The sequence below is a fragment of the Triturus cristatus genome, chromosome 7, assembly GCF_964204655.1.
Source record: "Triturus cristatus chromosome 7, aTriCri1.1, whole genome shotgun sequence".
Classification (NCBI taxonomy): Eukaryota; Metazoa; Chordata; class Amphibia; order Caudata; family Salamandridae; genus Triturus; species Triturus cristatus.
The window spans coordinates 1,286,875,120-1,286,902,782 of NC_140590.1; the positions used below are offsets into that span (position 1 = coordinate 1,286,875,120).

Genomic DNA, 27,663 nt, shown 5'->3' on the forward strand with positions numbered 1-27,663 from the left:
CCAAGTTGCGTTTTGTCCCGTTTCCTGTCACGGGCACTAGGTCTACCCACACAAGTGAGGTACCATTTTTTTCTGAAGACTCTGGGGAATGCGGGGTGGGTGGAATTTTGTGGATCCACGCAGATTCCAGAACTTTCCACCACAGAAATGTGAGGAAAATGTGGGTGTTTTGACAAAGTTTGAGGTTTGCAAGGGATTCTGGGTAACAGAACCTATTGAGAACTAGACAAGTCAACCTTTCCTGGATTCCCCTGGGTGTCTAGTTTTCAAAAATGTATAGGTTTGCTAGGTTTCCTTATGTGCCGGGAGAGCTAGGATTCAAAATCTACAGCTAGGCACTTTGCAAAAAAAGGGTCAGTTTTCACTGTGAAAATGTGGTGTGTCTATGTTGTGTTTTGGGCCGTTTCCTGTTGCGGCCACTAAGCCTACCCACACAAGTGAGGTACCACTTTTTATCGGGGGGCTTAGGGTAACACAGAATGGTAGGCAACTGTTACTACCTATTGACTTTGATGCATTTCTGCTTTCCAAATGAAATGCAATGTGTAAAAAAGAAGTCACTTTGAAAAATGTCCTATAATTCTCATGCTAGTATGGGTACTCACAATTTCGGAAATGTGCAAATAGGTACTGTTTCTAAATGCTTTATTAATTTCATAGCCTCTTCTCAAGAAAGGCATTGCTCTTCTAAACAAACTATATAAAAAACTTCCAAGTCCTGCTCCGTACATAACAGGGGCCCCTTGAAAGAAAGGTGGCTCTCCATATCCGGCCTGGTGTCTGTAACAGTCCCTGTTCAGAAATACATATGTGTCTTTCATCCAGATTTTTCACGGTATATATTTTCCCAAATAAATTGCAATATGCCCGGTACATAATATTAAACCATTGCAAGACGCTGCTCATTTATTGGCTCTCGGTTTATCGGGTTCTTGGTGAACCTACAAGTCCTATATATCCCCACTACCTGAAAGGTTCAACTAATGTAACGGTATATTGCTTTCAAACATCTGACATAATAAAAAGAAGTTACAGGTGAAAATGTTGGCAGATAGGGCTGTTTTTTTCAACTCATTTTCAATTTGTTTTATTTTCAACTGTTAGTTTCTATAACGAAACCTTGATGGATCTACACAAATGACCCCTTGCTGAATTCAGAATTTTGTCTACTTTTCCAAAATGTATAGTTGTCCAGGATCCATAATTGCTTTCATACCCATTTCTACCATTAACTGGAAGAAGGTTGAAAGCACAAACAATAGCAAAAATAGGCTATGTCCCAGTAAAATGCCAAAACTGTGTAAAAAATGTTGGTTTTCTGACAAAGGTCTGTCAGTCCCTGAAAGCTGGGGAAATTGTGATTTCAGTCCCATGCACCCTTTGTTGATACCATTTGCATGGGAAAATCATAGGTTTTCATTTGCAGCTCTTTTTTTCCATTCTTCAAAAAAAAGAAAGAATTTAGCTGTATTTTGGCTAATTTGTAATTTCTGAGTCTCCTCCAGTGGAATCCACAAACCCTGTGTTCCTTTAGAACCCCCATGATGTTGGAAGAGAAGGACACAAATGTGGCACGGATACCTTATGTTGTCGAAAAGTTACAGGGGCCTAAGTGCAAACTACCCCAAATAGCCAACAAAAGGCTTAACACGGGGGAGAGGCCTAGCAGCAAAGGGGTTCATGTATATTTTCCCCATTATCATTATTTTTCTCCAATTGTTCTTGGGCTAATATGCCTTATTGAACAGAATGACGAAAATGACAATAATAAGTGTCATTCAGAGTTTGATCAAATAGTGAACCCACAATATTTGGGCGGATGCCTAATTCTGCCAAACTTGCAGGTTCCCTGCCCCATCAGCTGGTTCTGCTGTTAGATACCTTTGTCCTCTAGACCCGTTCATTCCAGGGAAGTCAGGTCACAGAGCGAACTGCCATTCTATATTGAGGGTAGGAAGACTGGCACTTGTTGTCCCTACCCAGGACTACCATTCTTGTTTTTGTTCAGTAAGAAGAAACTTTTGCTTCGGGAGCGTGTTCTTATAAAACAAAATACTTCGCCAAGCAGAAGCATCAAACTGGTATGACCCATGGTAAAGGATCAGTGACTTCAGTGGAGCCACCACAGCATTGGCCCCATTGAAGGCAAAGTTATCCTTGCCAGGCAGTCGGAAATCTGTGAATATGGCATAGTCCTCCACCAAGGAAGTGAAAACTTTAACCTCCACTGACCAGCAGGATGACTGCCAGACTCTAAAACAGGGTCTTGGGAATCTATATAAGGCATTTTCAGCTGAGTTGCCAAGTTTTGAGTCAGATCATGTGTAGCATTTTCATGTTTTTGGTGTGCTTACGTGTGACATTTTAATGCCATGTGTGACACATTTTTTGCGTGTAGAACAAAGCATTAATGCCTATGGAATTAGATAAATATTAGAAAGAACACCCAATTGGGCAATGTTATGGTCTACAATTGGCCTGAAAAATACAGAATGCAGAATGACCTTAGCAATAAAGCTGAAACTGGCAAAGGCATTGGTCATACTAATCATAAGGCTAAGCTGTGGTTCTGTATTGGGCTTATTTCTTCCTCTTAACAAACTCCCCATCCACAAACGTTAATTTTAAATGTATCTTTTTTTGGTCAAAAGCAATTAATTTCTTGATCTCAGATGAATGAAAAGCATGGTGGGCTCTGCCAAGAATGTAGTTTGACACTATGTGGGTATGGACAACTCTTTGGAGCAAAAGCTCAAACTACTGAGCTCCCTTTACATAATTGGTTATCGTGTGAATTAATTTGTCAAAGCATCATCTCCACAAATCAGAATCAAGTACTAAGTCATACAACACATCTTCTTGAAAGAGACACCGATAGACTGAGTGGCAGACCCTGAATAAGAGCAAATTACAGTGTTACTCTACCAAATGAACAGACCTCCTATGCCCAGGATCCCTATTTACTGGACGGATCGCTGCCCAGTTTCCTTAATCAAATGAAGGAATATAAGCACTCCATTAGGCTCTACCTAGTTCGGACTTGAGCCTGCAATTTTCCAGATGAATAGTGTCTTATTCCTTTTTCAAAGGTTAGGTTAGCTAGAAACCTCATCCTTGCTCAGATATATTCTAGTCAGTCTACTTCAACAAGAATAGCTGTTTGAACACCACATGGGCTTTGTGATGTTGGTACACCACGAAGAAAAATAGATTGGAATGATAAACACCAGATTGAAATAGGGGGTCTGATATTTTCAATATTTTTGTTAAATCTGAGGTTTTGCAAATGGTAAACCTCTATTATATTCTTTTCTTCGTGAGTCTACTTTCTAAATATGGTTACATCCCGGTACTACAATCCCTATGGGTACATTCTTCCTGACCCCACCTGATCCCAGCACTTCTCCCAGTATGAGAGAAGTGCTGGGATTGGGGAGAGTCCCTTGAACACTCGGATAGCTCCAAGGAACAGGCTGGAGATATCCAACTGTGAATGTCAGTTTGGTCTGCCATGGACGCCGGCCAAACCGACATGCGCACTTTTAGTGCCTATCACCACTCCCCCCCTTGCTGGGTGATGCTGCGTCCTGGCCCCACCCCAAAATATTTTACGTCAGACTGTTGCATTTCAGCAGTGGGGCAACGCTCCTCCGCCATAGCAGATTCTACATTGGGGAATATATTTCTTATGAAGAAAATCAGGTTTTTCAGGTGGAAACACTTGTTGCATACTTACTCAAGGTATTGTACTGTAACTGCATTTATATGCTTCACGGTTGGTAGCATACTACTACGTAACCTAAAGTGCTTTATTGTTGGTAGCACACAGGTCAGTAACCCAAAGATGTTAGTTAATACAGTGGTTATTAATTATTGCTGTATATTTGTTGGTTATCTGGTTAGCGCGTGCCTTAAATAAACGGAAGTATTGCATTCAGCTTCTAGTGTTCGACTAAGGTAAAAAGAGTAAGGTGTAAATTTTAGAGTACGTTCTTGCATTCTGAGAAAAATGGGATAAGTAAATAGGGTAGAGAAGTCTAGATATTGTGAGATTGTAAGGAGAGGTTAGGTTACACGAAAGGGGGAACTGTAATTTATGGGAGTGGGATAAGTACATACGTAAGAAAAGTATGAAGTATTGCATGAGTGATTACTCAGCTAGAGAGTTAATGATTTGTAAGAAGGGAATATGGTTTATTTACTGAAGTATAGTAGAGAGTAAGTATGCAAGCATGTGATAGATTAGGGTACCCTCAGAGGTACAAAGGCGGGTAGAGGCAGGAGTATAATAAGTGTATGATTCAAATAGAAAGGTAGGAGGAGGAATAATTCCTAGATATAAATCAGGTTAATTTTCATGCAGGGCTTTTTGGAATACTGAGATAGGATGCAATCTGTGGAATATAAAGAGTAGAAAAGAAAGGTTCTTTGGCGGCAGCCGCCTATCTAAAGTGGTAGGGGGGCCGTGAGGGAGAAGGTGGGAGGTTGGGGAGGGGTCAGAAATAATATAAAAACAAAAAAGACTTACCTGTCTGTCTGCTCCAGCTGCCGACTGCATCGCTGCTCCTCTCGTCGGGCTGGAAGGGGATGAGCCTTCAAGGCACAGGTTCCCCATCTAATCCAGACACTGCTCTCATGCTAGGAGAGCAGCGCCAAAATTGGCCTGAGCGGCCTCATTTGCTGCCGAGGCAGTGCATTGGAGCCTGTGGCTTTTCTACTCTTTTCTCTAACCCAGCTGTGCAACACAGCTGATTTACATAAGTGCACATGTCTGTCTTATAAGTGCACACTACTCCTCCCTACCATGCCCGGTCCTATCCAATTCTCACTGTGCGGCTTAGACAGCATAAATAAAATGATAATAACATTGTGTTATTAGCAATTTATTTATCATCTGCTGGCACTGGGCTGTGGGGTGACGCTCCTCCGCCATTACGGAGGAGCCACCCCTGGAAAGGTTGAATACTTAAATACTGGTGGGCAGGTGAGATAAGTTATAGGTCGTACGTTGTTTAATTTGGCTGTTGATGGTGATGATACAGTGTCAGTTCTTTACTTAGATATTGAACATTACTGAAATTGTTTGACTTCTTACCTCTTTTTTAAATCTGGATAACTAGGTTATGTGGTATGCTCAGATAGCGGGTTATTTGGGTTTCTCTGGTGCAATTTTGAGGAGAGGATAATCCCCGTGGTTTGCATTGATTATTCCGTTATTTATTTGTTTGAGACAGATGCGTGGGACAGATGTGTGGCTTGTAAAATGCATTTGCATTTGAGCAACTTGGATTTCACAGAGAAACAGAGAACTTACTCCTGGGAATATGTAACTGTTGCAGCTCCCCAGGATTACTCTGAAAATTCTGAAACAAATCAGAAATGTACTCAAAAAGCAAAAGGCAGTCACATGTCTATTAAGTAAATGTACAACATTTTTGAGAAGTTGGCCCTCAGTTGGTTGGAGTTTAGCATCTCAATAGGTAAGAACCGGTGCTACACCACAGAAAAACAAAGCTGAGACTGTGAGTGAGGTTGTTAACCTGAAGTCCTAGGATTCAAAATATTGCATAAGAATGACCTTTCCTAATTACAGAATGGGCTTTACTCCTTTAGCTAGTGTGACCATGGAGGAACTCACCTGCTTTGGGATAGGTGCAGATAAGCAGGTCATCTGGTCGAGCCTGGAAACTCTCCACTTGAGCCCAACCATCAGCAAAATACTTGAAGAACGGGACCCCTTGGATGATCTTCAGCGGGAGCCGTGGTATGAATGTCTCCTGTTTCTCCATCTGGATGCAGAGATGGCTGAGAGAGAAATAGGACATTATAGCACATGAAACGCTTCTTAGGTTTCCACGCAGAGGTCTCCTAGGAAGTGTCCAAAACGTGTTGTTCACTTGTGTGATCTGTCTGCAACAGACCCTATGCATCACTGTGCAGATTTGATATTCAGCTGTCGAAGTTGCCCGAGGTTCACAACCTTGAGAATGTGTAAAGTCTGAGGGCTTTGCATAGCTTTGCATACGGGAGGCATTTTCGACCAAATCATGTCTTAGTACAAGACTGTTCCTGCTACAGGCAGCCCTTAAGTGGAGTTTCTGCATTAACAACATTTTGTAGATTTTTTAAAAAAAAGCTTCCCCAACTTTGGGATACAATACATTTGTGAACTATATTTTAACTTCAAGTAGTCAGAATAAGCAAAGTTAGGCAATGTCCCACCCATCTGGCTGTGAGGACTAAGGATATAAGGTGTCGTATAACGTCCAACCTGTCTCTATTAAGCTGTATGGTCTTTAAAAAGGTAGTGAATGCATAATAGTAACCTGCTTACAAAGAGCTATAACTTACATTGAAATAAGGTGTATAATGTGTAACTTATATATATATTGAAGTAAGGCATCTGTTTTTTATTATTGGAAGAACATCACACAATACAAATTCATCATGGCAAACAAATAGAAATTCCATCAATTACAGTGGTACTACCACTATCACCAGTCAGGGAGAGGGATGGAAAGTAAAGAACCATAACATGCTTTGGGGAGAAGATGTGGCCTAACCGCTAGAGCGTTGACCGTGATACTGGGGACCTGGTTTCGATTCTCGGTATTGACGCTTAATATCCTGTGATTCCGGGCAAATCAATAATCTCCACGTACTTAACTAAATGAATGTGTTCGTCTGTAACACAACTGGTGATCATGTAAAGGGCTCTGATACCTTCGGGTCAAGTTTGCGCTATATAAAACTCCTGTGGGAAAAAAATGTGTGTCATATAAAAATACATAAAAATGTCACATCATCAGAAAATATCCATGTAATGCCATCAGTCATAACAGTGATGAATCATGACCAGCCAAGACTTCAGACATCCACACTCTAAGGAGCCGATTACGATGGCGGGCGGGCGGCCGTAGCTGCAAAAGGGACCGCCCGCCATAGGTGTGGCGGTCCCGCAATACGAATTGTGATGTGCCCACCACACTGGCGGGCGCATCCCGTATATTTTACATTGCGGCGGGTGGTGCTGCAAGCAGCACCCGTCGCACTGTAAAATATACATGTTGTGCTTTTATATGCACAACGTGACAGGCACCGCGTGGTGCCTGCCACATTGTACATGCATATACAGGGGGGTACCACAGGTACCCCCCAAGTGCACCTCCCACCCCCCAACACCCTGGGGGCCTGCAACGGGCCCTCAACAGCAGGAACCGCCAGCCTTTCAATGGCTGCAATGCAGCCATGGAAAGGCTGATCTCAGCCTGCATCGTAATATGGATGGCCACACGTAAAAGCGGCGGATGGTCTTTCTGTCCGCCGCGGACCCCCCAGCCATCATAATATGGCAGGGTGTCTTTGCTGTCAGGATGGCGGGCGGATCTTCCCCGCCGGGCCGGCAGTGAGCACCGCAGGCCCGGCGGGGGCGATTGCCCGCCATCGTAATCGGACCCTAAGTGAGTACCTAATATGTTTTAATCTGGATCAATATCTGTCATTTTCTAAGATGGACATTTTAAGAGAACAGACATTTAAAAATTCTTGCCACCATAGCCCTGGGCCCAGTGCTTCACTTAGCAGTCAATGTCATGCCAGAACCAGTCATGCAAAAGAAATAGTAGAAAACTAAATCCAGGCTACTTTAGATGGAATCATAGGGGAATGCCTGAGTATTATAAATCAATGGTATCAAATAATATTGGTAAGAAAGATGCCATTCAGTTTTTGAAAGACATAGTCCAATACCCGCGTATACTTATACAAGCAGGAAAGATATGAGGAGTTCCCACCCGTCAACCACACACCAAAAGCATTGACCAACCAGTCTAATCTTCATTTTGTATAGACAAATGCGGCGTATACCAAAACCTTTCAGAAATTTGAAACGGTGGGCCATGAACCAAAAACTTACAAATATTACTGCTTTTAATTTCGTTATATGTCCAGATGCCAGTGGGTCAATTCCTGAGTCAAACCGAGGACAGGTGGCACCTGTTGAAATAGGGAGCCCTGAGGCGGGGAGGGCCTCACAAAATACAGCCCATACGATTGGCCTTCAAAGCGGGGGGCACGCTGAGTTCTGCGGTAGGTAGGGCACGATAATAGGACATTGATTAATAGAGGACCTAATAAAACTGATTTTCTGAATCTTCCACCAGCTGCCTGCCCATTTGAAATGGTTATGGTAAATGTACCGACCCTTAGAGTAGAGCAACAAGAAACAACCACCCAGTTGATGGATAAATCGAGCCATTGGTTAACTATGACTGCCACATTTCCACTGTCCACCTATGAACACCTAATCATGGCCAGAAGGGTACCCTTGGTAGGAACATCTGAGAAAGCTATTGACGGTGACTGTGTTGTGTTAAATTTTGATAATCCATCTGTTGTAGGCGAACTGCTAGCACAGCTCTCCCCAGGTTGCACTTCTAGCTCAGAATTGTATGTAGTCCCATTGGGTTTTTTCTACCAACCCTTACATACACGAGGAACCTTTTCCAACAGAGTACACCATCAGGGGAACATAGGGAGGAATTGGTTAGAAAGGGGAGGAGAGACAAATCTTCACTACTAATAATAGATATTCGGCACTAACAGATCTAAATAGCTGTTACTGACTATCCCTTACTGCTTCCCCTGAAATTAGCTCTGAACTAGAAGGTAGTAAAGGGCCTGATTGTTGGTGAGCACTCTATTAACAGTGAATGTGACTGAAGTCAAGGGAAGCGCTAATGACATAGTCCCCTCTTTATGCCCAACTTCACTGTCTATCCTTAAGGATTCCGGAGTTAGACCAAAGCCAACAAGTGACACGACAAGAGCTAATAATTATTTCACCCTACTCTCATAGAATATAGCAGGATATAAAAGCAAAACATATAATGTTGATTGGCACAAAGAAGTCTCTAATTACCAAATACAATGCCTACAAGAGACATGGGAGGTGGCCCCTATTTATCTAAACGGGTATCCATGCTTTCACACACCAGCGCTACCACCAGCTAAAGGGAGAGCAAAAGGTGGCTTATTAACATGCTTTATTAACACAGCTTCATTCAAATTGGTAAGTTTTTTCATTAAATCGCCATATTTCCATATCATCTTGATAAATAGCAATCACAGTACAAATTGGTTGATAATAAATTAGTATAATAATAATTTTGATAATCCAACGGCTGTGGTAAAGGAACTTGAAAAGCTCTGGAGGATGTAATCCTCTCACAAGTAAAACCAGTCTACGTCATATGAGCTGGCGACTTTAACATAACCAAATGCATGAATGAAGACAACCGTATGTGTCAACAAATTGCACAACCTGATGAACCAGGAGACCACTTTTTACATCTACATATGGAAATGCTTTAACTAATTTGCTAATGGTCTGGCACTTAGCACTTAGAACCCAAAGTGTACATAATAATGCACAAATGATCCCCAAATTTTTTAGAGCAGGGACTTCCTTGACGAATTAACTATGTATTAACATCTAAAACTCAAGGAAATACCTCCACTAAAATAAACATCACAATGACGGAATTCAGTGACCATGCAATTATCTTTACTACACTCCCATGGAAAGACCAAGGTCCACCAGAAAGAGCGTCATAATCCCTAAACCCATCTTGGCCAGGCGGAATGAATATTCACTAAGGTGAAATAAAATTGATCGAAACCTTTTTTTACCTGGTTAATATCCACTAATTATAATGAGATGCTGACCTGCTTAGATTTGCCACAAACAACCAACAGGTAGTCAAAGAATTCATAAAAATTCTAGACAGCATCAAAATACAATTAACTGGCCCATCAGGCGTACGAAATAAGCAAAATTATCGCTGGTTAGCTAAAGTTTGCACAAAACCATCGAGCAATTTGCTTAATGCTCTAAAGGAAAAACCCAGGGATAAGCTACAAATTAAAAACCTGAGAGCAATTTATAAATAATCTGTAGAACTGCGGAAAAAACAACTGATATCGGAAGCCTGGGAGAAATTAAGGGCAGCTGCCAATAGCAATGACAGCAAAACATTCTGGGAAGTTGTAAACAACCCCTTCATGCAAGAGGAGGAAGTCCGTCCACAGATGTGTTTATAGATGAGGAAACCTGAGTAAATCATTTTTAAAATATTTTTTTTAAATTAAGGAAGGTAGTATTGATGAATGGTCCTAACCATCTGGAGTGATTCCTCCCTTGGTCTTTCAAATGAAGGAGGTAAGCTTGCTCTGTCTCAAACAGTGTCTATAAAAGCAGCTGTTCCAAATGGTGTTCCCGCTGATATCTTTCTAACTAACAAATCTCTTTGGGTCCCCCTCCTCACAGTTGTTTTGAACTCTATTAGCACTACAGGCCCTCTCCTGTCATGGAAAGAATCAATGATTGTGCTAAGATACAAGAAAGGTGACGGCTCAGACTACAAATTATCGACTGTTAGCCTTAATCGACAGTACGGCTAAGGTAATGGGACGAGTACTATTAAATAGAGTGGAAGAATGGGCAGCCAAAAAGGGGATACTTGCTGAGGTGCAATATGGGTTCAGGAAGGGCAGAGGAACGGTGGACCAATGCTGGAATCTGGCTCTTCTAGGAGCAAAATACACACAGGCGAAGCAATAAAGTTTTTATAAGGCATTTATAGATCTTTCATCCGCATTTGATTGTGTTAATCACAATAAGTTGTGGCATATCATGGAGCTTACGGGAGTGGACACTGCAATTATCTGTTTTATTAGACAAATGTACATAGGAGCCACTGCAAAGGTCCTTCACCGTAAAAAAGGGGAATGTACCAGACCTTTTATTATTGCAAATGGTGATAAATAGGGTTGCGTACTTGCACCCTTTTTGTTCTTGCTATATACTAACAGCCTAAATAACACCCTGGGAGAAAATTCCACAGACACACACAAAGCAAGCATAACCCAATTTCCAATGTTAATGTATGCAGATGATGAGGTTTTACTTGCAAGAACAACCCTATCCTAGCATTACGAACTATGCACTCTTCATGAACAATCTGGACTTATATGTCAATAAAACAAAGTCTTTTGTCATGTCTGTTGGGAAAAGAAGCAAAAAAAGAGTCAATTATAATATCTAGGAAAGTGTAGAGAATTGCTCATACCTGGGCTTAGTTTTTGACACCAAATTGGAAATTGATGGTGACCTCAAGAGCCACAGACATGAGCAAAATCATAGCTGGAATTTTTAGGTTCACCGCAAACCTGGGTAATAAACCAATCCATGAGATGGTTAAAATTGACTTGGCCAAAACCGTCTCTGTAGCAACATATGGAGCAGCAATCTGGGTACAAACCGAGTGGATAGCCTACAAAAGATAGAGGACGGGTTTGCCAAAAGATTATTGTCTGACCTAAAGGCTTGTACAAATTGTATTGTTCATAAAGAGTTAGCATTGTCATATACTACTGATGCAATTAAACTGGCCCCTTTGTTATGTTTGTGAGTCCCTTGCTCACTTTGCCACTGGATTCAAGATAGCCTGGCTGATGAGGGTTATGAACACGAAACCGGTCCCAGGATGCTTGTTTCCGGTCCAGGGAAGACATGGCTTGGCAGTTCGGGCTGGACTGTTCCCATGACTGATTTGCATATGGCCATGTCTGAACTGCGGTGGTCGAGTGAGCTAAAGAATGATGATGGATTAAACCCAGATCAGTTGACTGGGGGTGAGTGCTTGATTTGCTCAAACGCTCCATCCATCATCCCCTTTGGGTATCCCTTTGTTATTATGGCTGTCTATTTGGAAATGGAAGGTCGTCCAGGCAAATCAATCTATTCTGAGGGACATCATGAAAATTGAGTGCACCTCAAAAATTACATGGTTACAATATGTAAGGCGTCCCCTGGAGTTTGTGGGGCTGGAGGATATCTATGTCCACCCTGACCGTTGTGTGAAACCTTGAGTAAGACAAGATTAAAAAAGCTCTTTTTAGAGAAATGTGCATGAGACAGGTGGAATAGATATAAAGAAAAAGCCACAGTAATTGTATACAATGCTATTCCCTCTACGTTACATGAACCATCTTTACATCTCACTATTGTCGAAAATAATCGCCACCATTTTATTTTAACAAGATTCCGCCTCAATTATGTGGCATTAATGTTGAGCTATCCTGCAAATGTTTATTATTTAAATCAATTGGAATGCTGCCCTTGTGACAACATATCCAAACAATCAATTGTACATATTTTATAGTTTTGCAAATGTTATGTAAAGGAATGAAATAGATTTACTATCCCCTTTTTAAAGAAATGTAGCTTCCACAGCCATATTACAGCATTGTCCGTTATGCAGCAGCTAGAGACACCAGATGTGTGTTTTGTAATGGCCTCCTTTCTATGCTCAGTTGTAAAAACTTGCAGTTTAGGTAATCATTGATCAAATGTAAACCTTTTTATTAGAAAATAATTTTATGTGATGTCTGTTATTGCTTTAGGATTTTAATAAAAAATATGTGCCTATGAGGTTTTTTAGTTTAATTTATTGAAATGTTATTTGTTCTATGTACTTGTATTGCGAAATACAGTTATTTGATGATGATGATGATTATATGTCACCTCAACCCCCAGATAGGACTCCATTGCCCTCGCTAAGTTGGAATAGGTGAGCTCTCCCCCTATCTCAGCTGCAAAAATTATTTTATAGACCGAACTTATGTTGCCCTTACAAGTTAGTTTTATAAGATACTCAAGAAAGTTATTCTGAGAACAGTTCACTTCTTCCACCTCCATGCTCAACAAAAAATGATGGAGTTGTAGATTTCTAAATAAGCCCTGGTGGGCAAGGGAGAGCTCTTGCTGGAGAGCCTCAAAAGATAACAATATTGCATCATCACACAGTTGTTCTAATGTGTAAAGTTCTGAATCATTATAAGCGGTAATACCAGAGAATAGTTTTATCACACAGGTCAATATTTGATTATTGGTGCATAGGGTCTTAAATCTTATTCTATTGAAAATCACCGTATCTATAAAGCCTAGATATGGTTTGATGTAATCCTCCAAGGGTAAATAATCAAAGAAGTTTGGACCAAATGACCAGGATTCCCTACCCAGGACCATAGTAAGGCAAAAAATAAAAGTGGCCCAGTAATACCCCTGTATTGCTGGTCAAGACATTCCACCTCTATCACAAGGCGGTTGATGATACTGTATGTTACATCATTTTGTTTTTATAGCTCCAGATAAACGTTGGCGAGACAGCTTCAATTTTGTTGAAAAAATCTTTCGGTAGATCTAGAGGTATACACCTACATAAGTACAAATATTGAGGCAGAATAACCATTTTTATAAGATTACACCTTCCAAATAACTCCAATGCAATCATTTCAATATATTAAAAACCTCTATAGATTGCTTATAGACTCAGCCGTAATTTAGGTCAATACCCTCATACATCTATATAGTCAGTTCTACCTCCTACATATGTAGCAGAATGCCTTCCTCTTATCAAGAGCCAGTGTTGAGACATTCAAAATAATCTGGGTGTTATTGGGATTTAGCTTATAGCCTGAAACCGGACCAAATTCCATTGTTTATGATTCCACCGCTGCCAATGCAGCGACTAGAGAGAACGTCAGAATGCCCATGTTGTCGGCATAGCCAAGAACTTTAACATCTAAATAATGCAAACGCAGTGCACTGATAGCATCCGCGAACTGCAGAGCCTGAATATAACACTCAAAATATAACACAAAGAGTTGTGGTAAACAGGGATATCCCTGCTGGGTACTTCTAGTGATTTCGATACAGTCAGCTAAATTATCACCACATGAAACCCTTGCCTTTAGTTTCCTATACAGTAGTTTGACCCAGGAAATAAACTCTGGACCAAACCCTGAGGTGCCCATAATGGCCTAGAGAACCTGCCAGGAGACCTGGTCAAATGCCTTTTTGTCATTCAACATGATCAACCCTATAGGGACCTCTTCCACTGACACTGCTTTCAAGCTGAATTACATTGTGAGGTCGGATCACATCCCATGATAAAGCCATGTTGATTTGGTTCAACCAAATCAGAAATCACTGCAGATAAATCTATTGGCTAGTATCGTTGTATAGATGTTCAAATTTGCATTATTTGGCTGATAGGAACCACAGCTCATGGGATCCCCCTCCTTCTTTGGAAAGACAACAACATTTGGTTCCCTCCAAGAGCAGTGGGCCCAGCCAAGAAAATCAGAGCGGTTGAAAAGATCTCGGAGGACTGGTGCAAGCACCCCTGAGAAATCTTGCAGAATTCTAGGGGAATTTGGTTCGTCCCAGATGCTTTGCCCTATGCCAGCTGACAGATAGCAATTTCCACTTCAACTAGAGTAACAGGCTCCTACAATTTTTAGTGTTGTCATTGTCTCAATTTGTGTGATAATGGAATTTGTCAAAATATTTATTAATAGATTCTGACAAGGCAACAAAATGCTCTCTAAAGAGTCTTTGTTAAAGCTTTCTAAACTCTTTTCTGATTCCCGACTGCTCTACAATTTGCTCATCCTGTTTATTCATGATCATATGTATACGATCGCCACTTGCTCTGTCTTTGACCCAAAAAGCTAATACACAGCCCATCTCCTCATTGTTCTTGAAACATGACATTTGCTTAGTCCAAATATTTTTATTACTCCTAACCCATGTGTTTTTCCTTAACAATGTTTGCAAAGCCGCCAGCTGTTCCAAGAATCCTGGAACTCATTGCCAATCTTGATCAGTTATACTTTGTGCCAATCTGACCTCAGTCTAGCTAAGGGAAAGCCACATTTGAGACTCTGCAATATACTAGGCCTTCTGTTGCTGTACTGAGAAACTCAACGTTACTCCCTGCAGAAAAGAAAACCTTAAGTTCATCCCAGACAGTAATTGTGCATGCTAAGCCAGCGTTGACATCTAGGTAATTCCTTATGCTATTGTTGATTATTCAGATATATTCCTCATCCATTGACAGCTTCCTGATAAAGCCATTCCAAGCGAATAAACATCAAAATGAGTTATGGTCCAATATTATTCTTGCATTTAGGCGGATACTAACATAACATAAAATTGAAGTGAATGACTAACTAGAAACATACTGATCCAAGTAAGAGACTTGAGATACTGAGTATAAAGTAAAACCAGTCCCCACAGTCTACACCTACGCCAAACATCCCCTAGTAAATAGGTGCTAATTACTTGTTAAGTTCCATGAACCCCTTGTTGTGGGATCAAACCCCGGACACGAAGTGACATTGAAATCACCATATAGTACTATGGGCTCAGGCCATTGATTAACTTTGGTCAACAAATAATCACACAAAGAAGGATTGTCGTCATTAGTCTTGTAAATTGTGCAAATATTAAATTGGATGTCTCTCTTTTGAATTACTGCAATCAAACATCGCCCCATGTATCATATTTACTTTCAGTACAATTCAGTTATTATCACGTACTAATAAGGACACCCCCCTGTGAGCAGAGTTGACTACAGGCACTCAGGGCCACATAGCCCAATTCCCTTACTAGAGGTGTGTTCCCCGGACAGATGAGTTTCCTGCACACACATGATATTCAGTTTAAGAATGTGCTTTTCTTACTCGATCAACTTGTGCTTATTTAGTGCTTTTATACCATTAATATTCCAAGAAACGAGATCAAGTTGCTGGCCACATCCCATCCCCGTTATCCTTCATCATCACTTTGTCCTAGAATGACGCTATATGCACTGTCCCCACACCTTTTAGTCAAGCTCCTGCTTACCAGTCTGCCCAACCAAAAATTCCAGATTTTTCCCAATTTTTGCCTCATGCTTCTGTACCCTTATAGGTGATTCCAGATCTGCTTAAGCCTAGATTCCACCCTACAGCCCTCCCAGCCCCTAAACCCACCCTACCATCCCGTTCCAAAAGATCTAACCCACACCCCAACTTCTATGCCCGAACCCTGGGCCATTACCCACCTATCCTTGCAGGCTGATCCCAACCAAATATTTTGACACCTGTGACTTCCCTTCAAAGTGTACCAAGATAATCAGTGATCAAGACATAATTATACACCCAACAAGTATAGCAGAGAGAGAGAGAGAGGGGAAAAGAAGTAAGAAGGAAAAGAGGGCAGAACAGATTACCAAAACTAGAGAGAAGGAGGTACTCCAGAAAAAGACCAGGTGTCTGCGTTTGCCTTGAGTTGCGGCAAGCTTCCTCAAAGCAAACAGATAATTTTATTGATTGCCATATATTTAGAAGTTCTTCAACTTTAGAGGCAACTTGGCAAATATACGTATGTCCTCCGAAATTGATCCTCAAGTTGGCTGGCTCATTAAGAGGACTATTGTCCAGATCTTCATTAATGCCAGAATAAGTTAATGAAGCCATCAAAGCGCACAACAGTCTGATTGAACAAAAAAATCCACTCCACAAGCTCTGACCAAGGATGAGGCATCAGGAAGATCGCCTGCTCCAAGATGAAATTATACAAATAGATTAAGATAGTCTGAGGATAACGTGTGGCTCCAGTCTTCCTAGGTTGCTGAAATGAAGAGCGGTGCGCCCTGTGAATCATGGAATCCATGTCCCAATCGGTTAATGCGGGGCAGGCTTCTCTGAAGAGACAATCAATATAATCTCTTGGTTCATCACTCTCGCTGCCCTCCGGAACACTTAAAACTCTGAGGTTATTACTCCAAGATCAATTAAACAGGTCTTCTAATTTAGAGGAACATCCCTCTAACTGAGATTCTTGTTTTCGAGTAACAGACTTGTTTTCTCTGACTTCTTCTTGTAGAGCCAGTTGACAAACCACCAAGTCCCCCAACTGGGTGTGAAGAATATCCATGTTTCCAGACCACTTTCTCAGTGCCACCTGATTCTTCAGGTGTGCTGTTTTAGAGAGAGTCCTTCCTGTACTCCTCCCTATGGACTTGGAAGAGATCGTAGATAGCAGGTACTCTGGGAGAGTCAGTAAAGGTGACTTTCTGAGGCTCAGTAGCGGTCCCCTCCATTGAGCTAGGCCAAACCAGCGCTGACTCTGCAGACTTCTCGGTTTTGGGGAGAGAATATGTTTCTAGTGAAGAGGGAAAATAATTTGTTGGTGTCAGCTCCAGACCCTCAGGGTCCCATGAAAGCTCTTCCTCTGTTTTAAAAATAAAGGGACCTAATATCCCTGAGTAAAAACATTAATACCCAAATTGTCTAGCTGAGTATATATTAGGGGTCTGGCCACACTGTCTGCCGGGTTACTACCAACAGCTCCATTGCCAGCAACCCCCTCAAAGCCAGAGTATGACACCTTAAGGTCCATTTCCACCTCATCAAACGGCCTCTCCAGACCAAACCGGATTGGTCAGACCTAACTCTATGTCTTCCACATCAGACAGGCTGCCAGAATCCAAAAGTGAGAAAAAAGCTTCAACGTGTTCCTGTGCGTTTATGCCAGAGTGCTGAGCACTACCGATCATCAAGTTGTCCTTATGCATAGACTAGCCCTGCTGCATTTTTTGGCCCCCAGATCCTCCAGGGTGCCACTTAACATGTGGCCAGATCTCGAATGGGGTGCACCCTCCACCACATCTGTTCTTTTAATCGATCTTGGATTGTACCCTTCCCAAGACTCTCACAACCTTCAATATTTCCAAAGAGCATCTTATAGCTCAGATCTGCTTTGCACAAGGGAGGCTTATTGAGCACAGAAGAGTTAGAGGCAGAAAATATAGATGCTGGGGCAGGTAAAAGCACAGAGTTAGTAACCACAACCAGGGAGTCACTGGTAACTGTAACGCTAGATTGATTACTTAGAGACTCTGTCCTATCCAACTCAGCCACCAGCAAGGAGTAAGGAGGGTATATGTGCTGGTCAATAGTTTTTTGAGAAAGGAGTGACAGGAAACCCACTGTTAAAACTTGAGATGACTGGAGGGGCGTGGCTTAACGCGTAACTAAGATGGCTGCATTCTCTTCAGCTACGCTGTATAACTGGTGCGGACGCTCAAGTTGGCATGTGTTTCGGGTGATTTTCGATCACCTTTTGACAGCGCACAGCGGTGGAACAGTCCTTGAGCTCTGGGGATAGTTTATAAGTGTTCTAGATTGTCTTACTGGGGGATGCTACACGTAAGGTACTATGACCACGACAGAGCTCTGAAATAGCTCCCGCTACGGCAGCCTTGTCACGGCATGGCGAATAAGAATTGGAGTCAGCCTATATGTTCCTAATGGAAGTTTATTTCTCAAGCTGATAAAGAGGTACTGTGTGCAACAATTTTCAATATTAGACCACAGGTCTTGGATTTTACATTTATCAGTGCTGGGAGTGCTTGTTTCTTTCCTCAGTAGAATCTACAAAATGGCGACAGCTGACAGGAACATTATCGTGTGGTATAATTCCTACTGTCCGGCCCTGATATTATTGTTGGGATATAATTCAATGTTGGCTGGCTACAACAAGTAAAGTATTTCGGCGGTGGCAATGCTTTGAATTGGTGTCCGTTGCTACAGTTATGTCACGCTGAATAAGAGCTGGAACCACCTTTCAAACTCCTTACAGAGATTTATTTTTTAGTTCAAACAAGAGGTCCTGGGTGCAAGAACTTTGAATAACAGAACACTAATCTTGGAATTAATCTCTATCAGTGCTGGATGTGCGTGTTTCGTTCATTATTGGAGGCTACACAATAGTGGCCACTGGCAGGAACTTTACTATGTGGCGCATCCCCTGTTGACAGACTCTAATCTTATTAGTGAGTCATAACTCAGTGATTGATTTTTGCCACATATTCCTCAGCAGTGTTGGGCTTTTCGTTGTTTGGCTCTAGTACCTCTCTTCTCATGAATAATTCCTGCGTTGCTTTGGGCATATGATTTACAGAGTATAGTAGGACATTTTCTACTCACAGCAGGTATAAGTTTGACCCTGACCTTAGTGGCCTAAGAGCTCACCCATATTGCCTTGCCTGCTCCTCTCAAAGATACTAAGGCTATTTGGTTGTGGTTATTACAAACTTACCCAATGGCAAAAGGTATGGGTGTTAGCACTAAAGACAGAGATTCCAAAAGAAACCTCAAATGCTCCAAACATGCCTCACCTACCCTGGACTCACCAGCTAAAGACAGTTCCGACTCTAGTTCAACTTTAGAAGTTATATTACTCAAGCTCAATACCGTCCACGATGTAGCTCAAAGTACCAAAACTAATAAAGATCTGCTTCAGGTGGAGGCGGCAGCAATTCGCAATGACCTTAAAAATCTTTCATTACGTGTTTCTAACTCTGAGATGAGAATAAGTAGTGTGGAAGATTTTACAAATAAACAAGCAAAGCACATCCAAAATGTTGAATGTCCCATTACTTCGTTAAGGAGAGATCTCACAGAACAGGAAGATTGGAATCACAGAAGTAATCTTTCTATTTTTGGATTACCGGAGGGGAGTGAGAATTCTGTTCCTTCAGTGATTGACTTCTTGCTTACTTGGATCCCAAATGCCCTGAATTTCTCTTTCAAAACAGACTTTGAGTTAGAACGGGCTCACAGGCTTCCAACTTTTCAACCCAGAACTAGGTCTTCTCCAAGGCCATTGATTTTTAAACCTTTGCGTCATCAACATACAGAGCAAATCCTGGCACAAATGAGGAAGATCAAGACAATACAATGGGAAGGTTATAACATTTCTATTTCACAAGATTTTGCTAGAGACACCGTAATTCACCGGAAAGGCTTACTGAATCTACACAGAAGGCTCACTGATATGAGCATTCCATTCTCTTTTTGTGGGCCTTCAAGATTCCGTATTATTTTCAAAGGTCATCCACAGATTTTCTATCAACCTTCAGATCTTTTGATGTTCTTGGATAGCATTCTGAATCCCAGATGGACTCAGATTCTCTTCCTGGTACTTCTTGCTCCTAGTGATCTGTATAGATTGACCTGGCCTGTTTCTAATGTTTTTCATATAACCAATTTCCTTTTGTCGCTGACTAGGATTTGGTTAAATCATTATTTGTTCAAAGAAACCATATAACTGTGCACATGCTGGATTTCATTGTATATTTATTTGCAATCTCTTTTGTGCTTATGCTAGATTTTGAGTTTATAATACATCCTGATGTAACTGTACTGATGCTTTTCTCACTCTAGATTAGCCACACTCTACTAATTGATATTGATATTTTCAACAGTACTATGCAGTAATCTGAGCTGTTTTTAGTTCTATTTTGGATTACATTCCAACAGCTATGTCCTGTATAATGTTAGTATACCTAGCTGATATGATCTCTTTTAGGTATATTGTTCTAACTGTATGACTTTATTTATGAACTTATTCTCTGATTCATCTTTATTTTCTTTTTATAATTCCTTTGCTATTGGTAAGAATTCTACCTCTTATCCTTTATCTGTGCCCTTTTTATCTGTGGAAGTTTGTTTATATGTTATATATTTTTAATGACATCACTGATCACCATTGAACTCTATTTCTCTCTATTAATGAACATCTATTATGTTATATATCATTACCACCATGTATATCATGTCATTATCAGTTACATCTTTATTATTTGTTCCTCTTATTTAGCTATTATTCGATAGTTGTATAGTTATTTTACAATATTGTACGTATCAATTTTAAATTTATTTGATGATCTCTCTATTTAGTTTAAAGTATGTCGAAACTGGAATTTATATGTTAGTAGAGTTATGATTTGCTTGTTTCTGAAATGGCTTCTCATGGCAGACGTTACATTTACTTCTGATCTCCTATCTAATATTTTGCTCTAATTGAATGATATTGTTTATGAAATTATTCTTTTATTAACACTATACTTCATTTAATAGCCTCTTTAATTTGGGTAAGTATTCTGTCTCTTATTCTATCTCTTATCCTTTATCTTCGCTCCCTTTATCTGTGGGAGTTTGTTGAGCTGTTATATACTATTTAATATCTTCATGATCTTCAATGATCTGCCTTATTATCTATTAACATCTTTCTATTATTTTATATATCTATGTAATTCTGTCCTCAGAGCCGCAATCAATGTTATATCATTTATGAGATACATTGTCAATATTTATGCTCATAGCTTACTATTACTTCACAGTTTGATAATTATTTTATAGATTGTATGTACCATTTTAGATCTTATCTGAATGAACTTTATGGGTTGAAGTACGTATACGTTGGTACTATGTGCTATTATAGTCAAGTTTTGTTTACTTAGGAAATGTCATCTCTTTACAGAAGATCCAGTTATATTTATTTAGTCTCCTGTTACCTAATGTTACTCACAAGAGTACAAGTGATACAGTTCGAGATGGCAACACTTGTTCCACTGCTCTGTGGCATGTTTATTCTTGAGTGGTCGACACTGACGATGATAGCCTCTGCTGTTGCTCCTACACGTTGATTTCCCATGCAATATGTCTCTTACAGATATCCCCTGGTGGGGTTGGGCTTTGATTATGCTCCGTTCTTTCTTGGAGTGTATTTGATTCCCCTCTTCTTCTTCCTACTCTTCATTCATTCCCTTAATCCTCACTTTAACTTTGGGACATCTGCATTATTCCCTTTGGTCTTTAACTATATTTTAACTGCCCTTATACTCTTTTACCAGAGGTATTCACTTTTTATGATCCATGTTTATCAATGCCTGGCTTAAATGTTGTTCCCCTTAATGTGAGGGGTTTGAATCACCCGGTTAAGAGGGCTAAGATTTTAGATTATTGTAAGAATTATCTGGTGATGTGATCTTGTTTCAAGAGACTAAGATAGGTTTTAAAGAAGGTCCTCTTATGAGGAAAGACTGGGTATTAGATGGTACATGTTTCAAAGCTTCTGGAAAGAAAAACGGGGTTATTAACCTTTTCTATAAAAGTTCTGGTTTGTCTGTAGTTGCAGCTGAACATGATACCGACGGAAGATAGTTACTTACTCGTTTGACTAATGGTTCAGATGATCTACATGTTATGAATTTATATGCTTCAAATATAAATATAGATGACCCCGTTTTTTGGCGGGTAATAAATAAAAAACGTACTGACATGCCACAAAATTTATGAACAATCGTTAATGGTGATTTTAATCTTCCTTTTGATCCTATTCTGGATAGACATTCTGCTTTTAAATTTCGACTTCCTACGGCACACAAACGTATGCCTAATAAGTGTCTCACCATATTTTGGATACATGGAGATTACACAATCCTATGAGTAGCGATTTCCCTTTTTTCTGGTCCCCGCATTCTAGGTTATCTCGTATTGTTAACCTTCTGGTTGACGCTTCTCTTTTAAAACATACCATATATGTTATGATTCATCCAATAATTGTCTCTGACCATTCTGCTGTCTCTTTAACCATCCTTAATCTTACAAATATTAAAGGCCCCCGTAATTGGAGTCTAAACACAGAAATCTTAGAAGATGACGCTGAGGTCAAAGACCTTTAAAACGAGATTGATAGTTTCTTCAAAGATAATGAAGCATTGGTGGATTCTCCAATAGTACTATGGGATGCATTTAGGTGTACTATAAGAGGTCACATTATAAAAAAAATGGCCAAACAAAACAGCGATATTAGGAAATCTCTTCAGTCTATGGGAGATGACATTGAACAGAAAAAGGAATTATATGGACATACTAATGATAAATCACTCTTACAGGATATAAGACATTTAAAATATTCTTTTAATTCCATAGTTACTAAAAGAGCTTATATTGAAGTGCACGTTCAAAGATCTTGTCAAGTATTGTTACGAAATAGAGCTGGTAAGTTGTTAGCTGCTACTCTAAAATATCAGAATACAAATACCAATGCTACTCATATTACTGATAAAACCGGTTCGAAAAAGTTTCCTACCCAAGAAATTCTTGAAGTCTTTTGAGAATTCTATGAAAATCTATATACCCCTCGGGATCAATTCACTAAGTTTACCTGCCAACAGTTCCTTAATTTCTCCCTACTAATACTATTTTGCATTACGATATGATCGAGTTGGGTAAGCCAATCGATATTAATGAGATTATTCAGGCTATTAAGGCTACTCGTTCAGGGAGAGCTCCAGGACCAGACGGGTTTCCTATTGCCTTTTATAAAACATATACTTCTTTAAAAACTAAATATCTTAAGAAGACTTTCGATAATTATGTTTTTTCTGGCAAGGTTTCGGGTTCAGCTGCTGAGGCTACTATTGTAGTCATACCAAAAGAAGGTAAGGATCACTCTGATCCCAAAAATATCTGTCCCATTTCCTTATAATTTGGAAGCCAAAAGCTTCGCAAAACGTTTAGCAAATTGTCTAGAATGTCACAATCCAAATCTCATCCATGATTCCCAAACAGGTTTTGTCAGGGTAGGCTTGCTAGGGACAATGTTCGTACGTTCTGTCACATTTTAGAAAAAGCAAAACTTTCCTCATTGCCATCGGCGGCGATTGCCCTTGATGCCAAAGCTATCCTGTCTGAAGAGGGGTGAAACCCCGAAACCGGTCCTAGGATGCTTGTTTCCAGTCCAGGGAGGACCTGGCTTGGCAACTCGGGCTGGACTGTTCCCATGAGGCACAGGGTCAAGACTGATTTGCATATGGCCAGGTCTAAACTGGGGTGGCATGGTGAGCAAAAGAATGATGGATTTAACCCAGATCGCTTGACTGGGGGAGAATGTTTTGATTTGTTCTGCATTCCGTCCATCAATTGTGTGTCTTCTGCTTGATGCCAAAAAGGCATTAGACAAAGTTTCTTGGCCTTTTTTACAATATTGTGTTAGAATCTCATAACCTTGGTAATTCTTTTATTAATACAGTTATGGCTCTTTAAGCACAACCTAAAGCTAATATTAGGATTAATGGCACAACATACTCTTTTTTAATCTTTGCCAAGGTATTAGACAAGTCACTCCTTCTTTTTCTCCTATCCATTGATCCACTTCTTCACTTGCTTAATTTGAACCCAGAGATTAAGGGGTTTCAATTTGGAATACATATACTTAATACGGCTGCTTAAGCCGATGATGTACTTATTTTTTCTGTAGATATTGAATCAGTGATCCCTTCTATTTCTAATATTATTCGGTCATTTCTGGTTATACTCTTAACAAAGGGAAAACAGAATTGTTCCCTCTAAATCCTTTGTGTTTTCCTTCCCACCTGGGTGATTCAGGTTTTACATGGCAATCCACTTATATTAAATATCCAGATACTATTACTTATAATGAATCCCACATCATAAATAAAGTTAAGGATCTTTTGTCCTCTTGGTCACCTGAATATATTTCTTTGTGGGGTAGGTTACAAACTCTTAAAATGATGATAACCCCAATCATTAATGTTTCATCTTCCATGCTACCTATAAAGCTTCCCTCCTCTTTCTTTCATGAAATTGATGTTACCACTTCAAGGTTCTTATGGAATGATAAGAGAGCTAGAATTGCTTACAAATATCTTAGGAAGCCTTCTATATTGGGTGGCTGTAACCTCCCAGATTGGAATCTATACCAGATTTCATTTTTGGCGGCTCAGGGTGCAATTTGGTTCTTACCAGAATCCCAACATATACCTCCATGGATTCATATTGAACGAGAATCATGCACTACATTTTGCATTCTTTCTTCACTCACAGCCTCAAACCTGACTTTAGTACATTCTCAGCGTATTATATCAGATACGGTTAGTGCGTTGAAATATATTGATAAGAAAGTTTTGAAACCTGTCAATAAATCAAGATGGTCTTTATGGTTTAATCCTAAATTTCTTACTGACATTTAACTTAACACTGTTTTTTGTGGGCTGCCAAAGGTATCAGACTGGTGAAAGACCTCTATGATACAAATCATGATCCTCTTCCTTTTTCTTTCCTAGCCAAAAAATATAATTTCAGTAACATGGATTTTTATTCTTTTTTTAAGCTAAAAGTTAAACCTTCTAAAATAACCCTTTCCACAGATCTGGTTATGATCCCGCTTCTTTCTATTTGGGTACACTCAGGCCATACCGCTTCTAAAATTGAGAAATTTGTATCTGCTCCACTGCCTTCACAATCTACAATAACTTGCATTAAATGGTCTCACCGTTTTGAAGTCAAGACTTTTAAACATATTTCAGAAGATACCTGACAACTGTTTGGAAAATTATCCCTGCTTAACTAAATTGCTCCTTCACTGATTCAATCTAAATTCTTCACAATTAATCTCTTACACTGGACCTCTGCTCGCTTGCACAAGTTGAAGTTACGAGATAGGGATCTTTGTTGGAATTGCAATTCAGTACCAGGCATCCATCAACAAATGTTCTTTGAATGTACACTATTAGATTCCTTTAAGGGCCCAATACAGAAACATTTATCACTTATTTGTAATACAACCATAGTTCTCTCTTTACCTATGATTTTGCTAGGTCCATGGGCTATAGTTACCCCTTTACCTCTTGGTAATACGGATATGGAGCTCCTAGATCTGCTCTTATCTATTGCTCTTAAAATTATATTCACAGAGTGGAAATCTTTTCATCTTCTTTATTACCAAACCTGGTGGGCCTGAGTTTTATATCTTCGTGGAGCTCATACTGTGGTAGAAAGGAAGCATTATTTGCTTTCCATTGCTAGCAATTTATGGCGGTCTTTGGATAATTATATAGACTTGTCTACTTAAGGGTTGGTAGCTTAACATCCTTTTGAATACATTTTTTTAACTTAATTTTTTATAGGTGTAGCAGATGTCCCCTCCCACAATTCTATCTTTCTTTCTTCCAATTCTTTTCCTACTTCTCTCTTCCTTTCTCTCTTCCTATTTTCATTTCTCCCCCACTGATGTCTCTTATTTACCAAGCAATAGAAACTCTTTTTCATCATAGTCCAGTTGTTATTTGCTATGTATTATTCTTTTTTTTTTTTCAGTTTAAAGAGGATTTTATTGAAGAGTGAAAAAAGTTGCAATACAATAATAATATACATTTATGATAAAAAATACATTATAAATCAGTTCAGAGCAATGGAAGAAGTAGAGAGAGAAAGAGAAAGAAGAAAAGAGGGAAAGAAAAAGGGATATCATCAAAAACATATTACAACAATATATTAAATAAGTGGCAGTATAAGGAACAAATATGATTTCATAATACAGGAATTAGTATGTAACAAGAGATAGAGCAAATTGGCAAAATTACCTGTATTAATACTATCAGAATTATTAAAAAGAAAAAAAACATCAAGGAGGTTTAGATACTTCCTCCCTGCAGGGGTTGTGTAAGGGGATGGATTGGGCAGACAAATTTAGAAAAGAGGTAATGGGTAGCCATAATAAGTCTCTTTTAATCGCAAGGGAGACAGGATGGACATATGCTCTATCTAGCCTATGGTTATAACAAACCCCATACCACCATGCTTGATAGGAAATAAGGGAAGTATCTTTCCAAGCTTTCGTGATTTGTTGAAATGCCACAGCAAGAAGGAGGTCAACAATGGAAGCATCAGTGTTGGAGGAGGACCACATTTGTGAGAGACTCCCAAGAAAAATATGAGAAAAAGAAAAGGGGAAATTGGTAGAAAAAATGGAATTAATTTGTTGCCAAACTTTGTCCCAAAAAAGATGAACAGCAGGGCAAATAAACAACATGTGATTAAGATCAGCCACTAAAGCCGAACAGGACCAACAGCTGGACGGGATAGAGGGGTCAATGTGGTGTAGTTTGGATGGGGTAATTAAAAGTCGATTGTATATAAAAAATAGCGTTTGGGTTGTATTTGCCGCTCTAGATGATTTCCTTATTTTGTTCCAAATGTTATCCCAAGTAGTAAGAGGAAAACAATCCTCTAAATCTGATTCCCAGGCACACTCCACAGGAGATTTCATTTGATTAGCAGACGTATCTCGCAATTTTTTATAAATTTGAGAAGCAGATGGAGAGGAATGTAAAGATGGCAAGGAAATGAGAGAGGAATTGTGTTGAATGGAAGTATCCGTAAGGGCATCAAAAGTAGCTTGAGCCGCCGATTTTAAAAGAATATATTTAGGGTGAGAAGAAAGAGGGAGAGAGAAACGATCCTGAAGAACAGAAAAGGGGATAAAAGAACCATCATGAAAGAGTTGATGAGTCCATTTAAGACCTAGAAATAGCCAATCATTCCAAAAGATAGATCTATTTTTAATCTTGATAAGAGAGTTATACCAAATAGGGGATTGTAGAAAACGAGCACGATCATCCAGGTTATGCAAAATAATAGGTTGAAAGGTCTTGCAAACATGTTGGAGAATAGGAAGAGAAAATTTCTTTGGAGCTTGTGATAATGAAACAAATTCTTCAAACGTAAAAGGCTGAAAAAAGGAAGTCTCAACCTCTACCCATAGGGGACAAGAAGAGGGGTCAGGAGTATGATCAGAAACGAAAAAAGCAGAATGAGCAAGAAAAAAGGAAGTATGATACGACGAAAAATCAGGAAAATTAACACCACCTAAGTGTTTAGGAGATTTAAGTCTAGAGAAAGACATTCTGGCCTTTTTGTTTTGCCATAAAAATTTAGATAAAATGGAGTAGATATTCTTGTAATAGAACTTAGGAATGTGAACCGGAAGATTCGACAAAAGAAATAAGACTAAAGGAACCAACATCATCTTGATAGAATCTAGTCTACCCCACCAAGATAAGAACAAAGGATGCCATTGATTCGTAGAGGTAGTGAGAGCAGTAAGTAAATTTTTAA

The 27,663-nt window shown here is 39.7% G+C and overlaps 1 protein-coding gene across 3 annotated transcripts in view; it reads right to left on the reverse strand.

Annotated features, from left to right (window-relative positions):
• The window catches only part of LOC146811897 (sulfotransferase 1 family member D1-like), a 339,819-nt gene that overhangs the window by 239,676 nt on the left and 72,480 nt on the right, over window positions 1–27,663 (reverse strand). For 2 of the 3 annotated variants that reach the window (XM_085618860.1, XM_085618862.1), the window contains exon 3: window positions 5,639–5,805. In XM_085618860.1, the coding sequence (XP_085474986.1) occupies window positions 5,639–5,789 (151 nt within the window). In that variant the 5' untranslated portion in view covers window positions 5,790–5,805. Of the gene's footprint in view, window positions 1–5,638; window positions 5,806–25,791; window positions 25,848–27,663 lie in introns of all 3 variants that reach the window. The other variant, XM_085618861.1, reaches the window with a different exon arrangement.